The sequence below is a fragment of the Heteronotia binoei genome, chromosome 4 (assembly GCF_032191835.1).
Source record: "Heteronotia binoei isolate CCM8104 ecotype False Entrance Well chromosome 4, APGP_CSIRO_Hbin_v1, whole genome shotgun sequence".
In the NCBI taxonomy this organism is placed as follows: Eukaryota; Metazoa; Chordata; class Lepidosauria; order Squamata; family Gekkonidae; genus Heteronotia; species Heteronotia binoei.
The window spans coordinates 7909929-7918700 of NC_083226.1; the positions used below are offsets into that span (position 1 = coordinate 7909929).

The following is an 8772-nucleotide window of genomic DNA, read 5'->3' on the forward strand; positions in this document are numbered from 1 at the left end:
GACCTCCAGCGCTTCCATTCCTGCATTGCTACCTCTGTGTTCCTCAGAGAATCACAACCCTTTTCTGTCTCAAATACTTGGCACGGGGCTCTTTGCAGCGCTAGATGCTACGAAGGCCACAAATATGTGGAGCTCTTCTTGACACCTGCAAATTAAGTCATATGTAAGATGAAGGATTTTGCCTATTTGGAGAGCCAGTTTGGTGTAGTGGCTAAGTGTGTGGACTCTTAGCTGGGAGAACCGGGTTTGATTCCCCACTCCTCCACTTGCACCTGCTGGAATGGCCTTGGGTAAGCCAGAGCTCTAATAGAGAGCCAGTTTGGTGTAGTGATTAAGTGTGTGGACTCTTATCTGGGAGAACCGGGTTTGTTTCCGCACTCCTCCACTTGCACCTGCTAGCATGGCCTTGGGTCAGCCATAGCTCTGGCAGAGGTTGTCCTTGAAAGGGCAGCTGCTGTGAGAGTCCTCTCCAGCCCCACCCACCTCACAGGGTGTCTGTTGTGGGGGAGGAAGGTAAAGGAGATTGTGAGCCGCTCTGAGACTCTGTCCTTGAAAGGGCAGCTCCTGTGAGAGCTCTCTCAGCCCCACCCACCTCACAGGGTGTCTGTTGTGGGGGAGGAAGGGAAAGGAGATTGTGAGCCACTCTGAGCCTCTGTCCTTGAAAGGGCAGCTGCTGTGAGAACCCTCTCAGCCCCACCCACCTCACAAGGTGTCTGTTGTGGGGGAGGAAGGGAAAGGAGATTGTGAGCCGCTCTTTCGGAGTAGAGGGCGGGATATAAATCCAATATCTTCTTCTTCTTTCTTCTTCTTCTTTCTTCTTCTTCTTTCTTCTTCTTCTTCCCTGTTTTGTTCAGGGGAATCTTCTGGGAAAGCAGAAATCCAGATATCTCTTGATGCAAGCGGACTTTAGACCTGCACACAAGCTGGGAACGTAAGAGAGAAGGGGCTTGGCTGGAAAGCCACGTTGGGTGTCCAGCTAGAAGGTCTCTAAGAAATCCCAGAGAAGTGGTATTTGGTGCCCAGCCAGGGGTGGAATTCTAGCAGGAGCTCCTTTGCATATTAAGCCACACACCCCTGATGTAGCCAATCCTCCAAGAGCTGACAAGGCTCTTTTTTGTAAGCTCCAGGAGGATTGGCTACATCAAGGGTATGTGGCCTAACATGCAAAGGAGCTCCTGCTAGAATTCCACCCCTGGGAACAGATGCGCGTCGGGGGAGGGGCTGAGTGCACCTGCTTTGCACGCAGAAGGTGTCAGGCTCTGTTTCTGGCATCTCCAGTTAAAAACTATGAGCAGGAGACATGGAAGCATCTTGGGGGGCCTTGAAGCGCTGCTGTCGGTGGAGTAGACAAGACTGAACTGTAAAGGTGTTCAATAACAAGCTCTGAATGGTTTCACTCAAGACTCCTGGCTATGTCTGTCGCTAGCTACCAAATTTGTCTGCCATCTGAACTGTTTTTTAACTAAAAATTTACTGTATTTTAATATTATTTAATGTAACTTGTTTTTAGGCTGTTTTCTCGTGATGTAAGCCACCCTGGGCCCTGCGCGCAGGGAAGGGCCGCCTAGAAATCGAAATAATAGTGAAACAAACAGTCCCGGTTATCCATGTGGCACAATCCATTTCATGCCCCAATGCCCCTCTTCCTAAGTCTTCCCCATCTCCCACCCTGGGTCCCACTTGGCTGAAGTCCTGTCTTCCCAGTGCCCACTTCGAGATCTGATTACTTGATGGGGACTCTTGCAGGCTCTGAGGTTTGGGAGTCCAAGAGCTCCCTTCGCCAGATATGAGTTGGAACGGAGCTCCCGGAGTTCTCATGTCCCAGCCGGAAGGTGGGAGGGGTGTCGCAAAGAGAGGGGTCAGGCATCATGCAGAGGTGCAACACCAAAGGCAACTGGCTTGGCTGGGGCAGCGGGACAATGCTGAGGGGGCAAAAACAAATCACCATCCGTAGTGAGACAAGAATCCTATTCGGCCAGGGGCAGCAGGGAGGCTCTCAAAAGCTTAGACTCCAAAAGGTCTTGTTGGTCTCTGAGGTGCTCTTGGATTAGAATCGACCTCTTCTACTGCCAGGGCTGGCCCAGCCACTAGGCAAACGAGGCCACAGCCTAGGGCACTGGCCTTCCGGGGGCGCCGAATTGGGCACCTCCATGTGACATCAGTGCAGGCGGGAGGCACCAGAAGTTAGCTTTGCCTAGGGTGCAAGACAGTCTAGGGCTGACCCTGTCTACTGCAGGCCAACACGGCTGCCCTCTGAAACTAACCTAATACCAGTTTCTGCAGTCTTGAATACGTAGGACTCAAAGCTGTACCGTCCCAGAGCGACCGAAGCCGTCGGTGCCTGCAGCCCCCGGCCGCAGCTGCCTTAAGCCGTTGCAAGCAGCCTTCCAGGGCATTAACCTACTTCTCTGAATTACCTTCCATTCCGAGCTGTGCCCATTAATTCACCTTTCTGTGGCCCTCTCTTCCAGCGAAAGCCTGCAAACCCACAAGAGGAAAAAACTGCTCGCTCTCCACCAGAAGACAGCTTTAAGCCACTCTTTAGCCAAGCCGTGGGGGTCGGGAAATGCCGGCTCGGGGAAGCAGGGGAGCCCCAACGTTGTCTTCCTGAAGACCCACAAGACAGGAAGCAGCACGGTGCAGAACATACTCTTCCGCGCTGGCGAGCGGCGCAACTTGACTGTGGCCTTTCCCCGCTACTCCTATCAGTTTGCGTACCCTGAACGCTTCTCAAGGGACTTTGTGGAAGACCTCCCGCCGAGGACTTCCCATTTCAACTTGCTTTGCAGCCACATGAGGCTGGACGCCAGGGAAGCGCAGGCTGTCGTGCCCCCTCCGACCGTCTTCCTTACCATCCTCCGCGACCCAGTGCAGACTTTTGAATCTGTCTTCCACTACTACCGAAACATCGTGCCTGCCTTCCAGCCGCTGTCCAATCGCTCCAGGCCGCTGCTCGCGTTTCTCGAGGCATCCGACCGGTACTATGACGCTCAAGATGTCAGCAACGGGCTAGCCAGGAACCCCATGACTTTTGACTTGGGCTTGAATGCGAGTCAGGAAGCAGCGCCGGGAAGCTGGTGGGCAAGCGAGCTAGAAAGGCTCAACCAGACCTTTCAGCTGGTGATGATCGCCGAACATTTCGACGAGTCCTTGCTCCTCGCACGAGAACTGTTAGGGCTGGACATGGAGGAACTGGTGTACGCCAGGCTGAACGTTCGCCATAAGGAGGAGGAGCCGTTGGCCAAGGAGCTGGTACCGAAGATCCAGGCCTGGAACTGGTTTGACGTGCAGCTCTACAGGTTTTTCCAGAGAATCTTCTGGCGCAAGGTGGAGCGCTATGGCTACGTGCGCATGAAACGGGAGCTAGCCGCCTTCCGGGCCCTGCTACAAGAGACTGCGGGGAAGTGTCTGTCGGGAGAGCCTGTTGGCCCAGAGGTCATGGCAGACGAGCTTCGGCCTTGGCAGCCCGGAAGCGTCACCATTCTGGGCTACAATCTGAGGAAGAACCTCACCTCTGACCACTATAGAGCCTGTTTCAGGATGGTCTTACCCGAGCTCCAGTATCACGCTTACCTCTATTACAGGCAATATGGAAGGGAGATGCGCCCCCTTCCCAAGGCATAAAAGAAACAGCTGCTTGAGGGATCTGAAGTCGGATCTCGGTGCTGCTTTCCCAGGGGTTCCCAGCCTGGTGCCCATGCCCTCCAGGGCTCCTGCCAACCTTTCCTGGTGAGTGGGCCCGGCAAGGCTTCTGAGAACACTGCTTGGGCAGCAGCTTGGCTTGCCGCCTTGGCTTGCCAGGCCTCCCTTTGGCACTGGCAGGGGATGAGAGGGGTAGGGTTGACAGAGCCAGGCTGGGAAAATCCTGGAGATTTGGGTATGAAGCCTGGGGCAGACAGGCACCTCCAGACAGCGGCCTCAGCGAGGTATAATGCTGCAGAGTCTACCTTCCAAAACATCCATGTAATCCAGTGGAAAGTCTGGAGATAAGCTGTAATTGGCTGGCATTCCTAGGCAGCTGAGAGATCTTGTCTGCCCCTCCAACAATATCATGACAGTGGATGGGAATCTGGGGCTGTTTGCCCACCTCGCTTCTTTCTCTGCTTGTCACTGCACACCAGAGGGCAGGGTGGGTTGGAAGAAGGATCAGGCCAGGAAAAGCCAAGCTGCAGAGGCATAAGAGATCTCTGGCCCTTGACGACAACCCCGTCTGCCTTACAAAATCAGATCCTTTTACACAGGTGTAAAAGAACCCTGGACATTCTGGTTCCTTCAAGAAGCCCTGAACTGTTCCCCCACAGAGCTACAGCTCTCCAAAGTTCCCCAGGCAGAGAGAAGAAAATGACGACATTGGATTTATATTCCGCCCTCCACTCAGAGTCTTAGTGCAGCTTACCATCTCCTTTATCTTCCTCCCCCACAACAAACACTCTGTGAGGTGGGTGGGGCTTAGAGAACTCTGACAGCATCTGCCCTTTCAAGGACAATTCCTATGAGAGTTATGGCTGACCCAAGGCCATTCCAGCAGGTGCAAGTGGAGGAGTGGGGAATCAAACCCGGTTCTCCCAGATAAGAGAGCTATGGCTGACCCAAGGCCATTCCAGCAGCTGCAAGGGGAGGAGTGGGGAATCAAACCCGGTTCTCCCAGATAAGAGAGCTCTGGCTGACCCAAGGCCATTCCAGCAGCTGCAAGTGGAGGAGTGGGGAATCAAACCCGGTTCTCCCAGATCAGAGAGCTATGGCTGACCCAAGGCCATTCCAGCAGCTGCAAGTGGAGGAGGGGGAATCAAACCCGGTTCTCCCAGATAAGAGAGCTATGGCTGACCCAAGACCATGCCAGCAGGTGCAAATGGAGGAATGGGGAATCAAACCCGGTTCTCCCAGATAAGAGAGCTCTGGCTGACCCAAGGCCATTCCAGCAGCTGCAAGTGGAGGAGTGGGGAATCAAACCCGGTTCTCCCAGATCAGAGAGCTATGGCTAACCCAAGGCCATTCCAGCAGCTGCAAGTGGAGGAGTGGGAAATCAAACCCGGTTCTCCCGGATAAGAGTCCGTGCACTTCACCACTACACCAAACTGGCTGATGTCTGTGTTTTGTCCATGTTTCCCTGCGTTTCTTTAGGGTTCTTGTCAATTCTACCAGGTCAATTGCTGCAGAGTTCTTCCAGTCAACAATTGCAAAGGCAGAGGGAAGTCCTCCTAAAAGAGAGACCACTGGCCAGTGTCTGACTCCTGCCTTTACATCTGGATATCCTAAACCTCAGTCCGTAGACGGAGATGAATGTGATATAAAAATGTGGTGATGGAATGCTCTTTCAGATTGACTTGCCGTGACCCTGTAGAGGGTTTTCAAGACACTCAGAGGTGGGTGGCCATTGCCTGCCTTTGCATAGCGACCCTGGATTTCCTTAGCGGTCTCCCATCCATGTGCTAAATGGCACTGACCCTGCTTAACTTTTGAGATCTGGCAAGATCAGACTAGCTTGGGCCCTCCATGTCACAGCATCAGGAAAGCACATGTTTAAGAACTCCATATCTGATTATAGCCAATTTCAGGCAGACAGAAGCAGTTAGCCAAAACTTCTCAGCCAGAAACAGTGTGCAACTGCAATTAAAAAAAAGGCCAATGCTATGCTGGGGATTATTAGGAAGGGAACTGAAAACAAATCAGTATCATAATGTCCCTGTATAAATCGATGGTGCGGTCTCATTTGGAGTACTGTGTGCAGTTCTGGTCACTGCACCTCAAAAGAGATATTATAGCATTGGAAAAAGTGCAGAAAAGGGCAACTAGAATGAAGAAAGGTTAAAAAGCTTGGGGCTCTTTAGCTTGGAGAAACATTGACTGAGGGGTGACATGATAGAGGTCTCAAGATTAGGCATGGGGGAGAGAAGGTAGAGAAAGAAGTACTTTTCTCCCAATGCCAGAACTCATGGACATTCAACGAAATTGTTGAGCAGTCAGGTTAGAACGGAGAAAAGTCCTTCTTCACCCAAAGGGTAATTAACACATGGAACTCACAGCCACAGGAGGTGGTGGCAGCTACATGCATAGAAGGCTTCAAGAGGGGATTGGATAAACATCTGGAGCAGAGGTCCATCAGTGGCTATTAACCACAGGATATTGATGGAACTCTCTGTCTGGGGAAGTGATGCTCTGTATTCTTGGTGCTGGTGGGGCAACAGTAGGAGGGCTTATAGTATCCTGGCCCCACTAGTGGACCTCCTGATGGCACCTGATATTTTTTGGCCACAGAATGTTGGACTGGATGGGCCACTAGCCTGATCCAAAATGGCTTCACTTATGTTCTTATGTGACACAGAGTGTTGGACTGAAAGGGCCACTGGCCTGATCCAACAGGGCTTCTCTTCTGTTCTTATGTGATACAGAATGTTGGACTGGATGGGCCACTGGCCTGATCCAAAATGGCTTCACTTACGTTCTTATGTGACACAGAGTGTTGCACTGGAGGGGCCACTGGCCTGATCCAACAGGGCTTCTCTTATGTTCTTCTGTGACTCAGAGTGTTGCACTGGATGGGCCATTGGCCTGATCCAACAGGGCTTCTCTTATGTTCTTAGGTGACACAGAGTGTTGGGCTGGATGGGCCACTGGCCTGATCCAACATGGCTTCGCTTATGTTCTTCTGTGACACAGAGTGTTGGACTGGATGGGCCACTGGCCTGATCCAACATGGCTTCGCTTATGTTCTTATGACACTATTATTGGTTTGCTGGTATGATTAGCTTTGTTCATTAACTCATTATTTTGCAGATGTGCTAACCCCATATTATATATAGGTATTTACAACTACTAACATCCAATGTGTTTCTTAAACATTCAGTGCTTTGTGTGTAGTGGGATGTTCCCAGTTTGCAGATGAAAAGGGAGTGTGGGGAGAAAGCTCTAATTTGGTCTCTCTGGGCAACACTGATAAGGACCAACTGAACTGATTCTATGGAATGTGACCTTGAAGAAAGTAACACTGAGGCCTGAGAAAAGACTTCACAATATCTAATTCACACAGTCTTGCAAATAGCATGCTGATCACGGTTGCTATCTGGTCTATCAATTAAGCTTCTTTTGCAAATACTCAAGGAATCGGATGATAGTTCCTGAGCAAAACCTTGCAAGAAGGGTTTTTAAAAAGTGGATAATAAATTGTGTCTAAAAACAGGAACCAGATGTCCCATACAGTAGAAATAAGCAAATGTTTTGTAGCATACTACCAGCATCTTTATTCATCAACAGCCCTTAAACAAGAATCTACAAAGAATGATCTAGTTAACAAACTTTCTACTGAACACCAGTTTTATGGACAAACAAACAACATTGACAGCGTCAGGTGAAATCTGATACGGCACCAGGCAGTGATGGGTTCCCCTCGGAATTTTTAGAAGTGTTTAAATTAGGTTTAGTTGCCCCTTTAACAAAGGTTTGTAATTTTGTATTAGATTCCCAGGCGATGCCTTCAACATGGAACGATGCATATATTGTCATCATTCCAAAAGAGAATAAAGATTTAGATCGTTCATCTTCTTCTAAGCCAAACTGAATTGTGTTGCAAATTTCCTCCCCGCCAAAGTTTTAGCCAATCATTTGCAAAAAATCATAACAAATTATATTAAGCCTGACTAGGCTGGCATCTTGCCTAAATGCTCATTAAGGGATAATATCTGGAGGATTTTAAATGTCATCTCCTGCTGCAAGAAAAAAAAAAGGTGGAATCTTTATTGTTGTCAATAGACTTGAAAAAAGGCTTTGACAGCACAGAAATCTCATATTTGACTTACCACTTGAAGAAATGAATTTTGGAATAAAATTCCAAGATGCTATTAAAAACATATATTCTAATCCTACTGCCAGGATTCAAATTAACACAGTGGCCAACCAGTTCCTCTGGACAGCCAACAACAGGGCACAGAGGCCAAGGCCTTCCCTCTTGTTGCCTCCTGGCTCTGGGGTTGAGGATTAGTGCCTTTGAATGCAGAGGTTCTCCTCAGTTGCCATAGCTCAGGGTTGGGGGAACGTCCATCCCGAGGACCATTTACGGCCCTCAAGACCACTTGGTGTGGCCCTTGGAGATTGCTGGGCCAAGCCTTTATTACCCTTTTTCCCCATTTATTTCCATTTCTTCCCCATCTTTATTTCCCTTTGTTCCCATTTTATTTCCATTTCTTTATTTCCTTTTATTTCCTTTTCTTCCTCACATTTCTTTATTTCCCTTTCTTTTCCCCTTTCTTTCACTTTCTTTCCCTTTATTCTCCTTTCTTACCCAGCTACCACCAGTTCGATTTGCACTTGATTATCCCAGATGGTGTGGCCTAGTATGCTAATATTATGGGATGTGGTCTAATATGCTAATAAATTCCTGCTGGGATTTTTCTACCAAAAAATGCCCTGGACCTAGGCATTTGCCCAGGGCGGTGGGTCATGTGTGTGTGTGTGCCAAATTAGGCTCTCCCCACATGACTTCAAATAGAAAAGCAATTATTTGCATTAATTTTGCCAGCCTTAATCATTCACCCTCAAAGGAGCACTGTTTTTTAAGCTGATAATTTTGTATGGCCCACGAATGATGTTATAAATATCCAAATGATCCTTGGCAGAAAAAAGGTTCCCCAACCCTGCCATAGCTAGTAGCCATTGATAGATTTATCCTCCAGGAATCTATTTAATCCCCATTGAAAGCTGTTGATTCTTGTGGCCATCCCTACATCTTCTGGCACTGAATCCCACAATTGAATCACTCTTAAAGTAGTAGTTAAGGAA

General features: G+C 49.3%; 1 protein-coding gene across 1 annotated transcript; it reads left to right on the plus strand.

Moving 5' to 3' along the window:
* The first annotated feature begins 893 nt into the window (after window positions 1-893).
* LOC132569856 (galactosylceramide sulfotransferase-like) lies at window positions 894-3624 on the plus strand. The gene is made up of 2 exons (XM_060236288.1): window positions 894-931; window positions 2472-3624. Exons 1-2 carry the CDS (start codon window positions 894-896, stop codon window positions 3622-3624), a joined length of 1191 nt encoding a protein of 396 aa, XP_060092271.1.
* Window positions 3625-8772: the final 5148 nt, after the last annotated feature.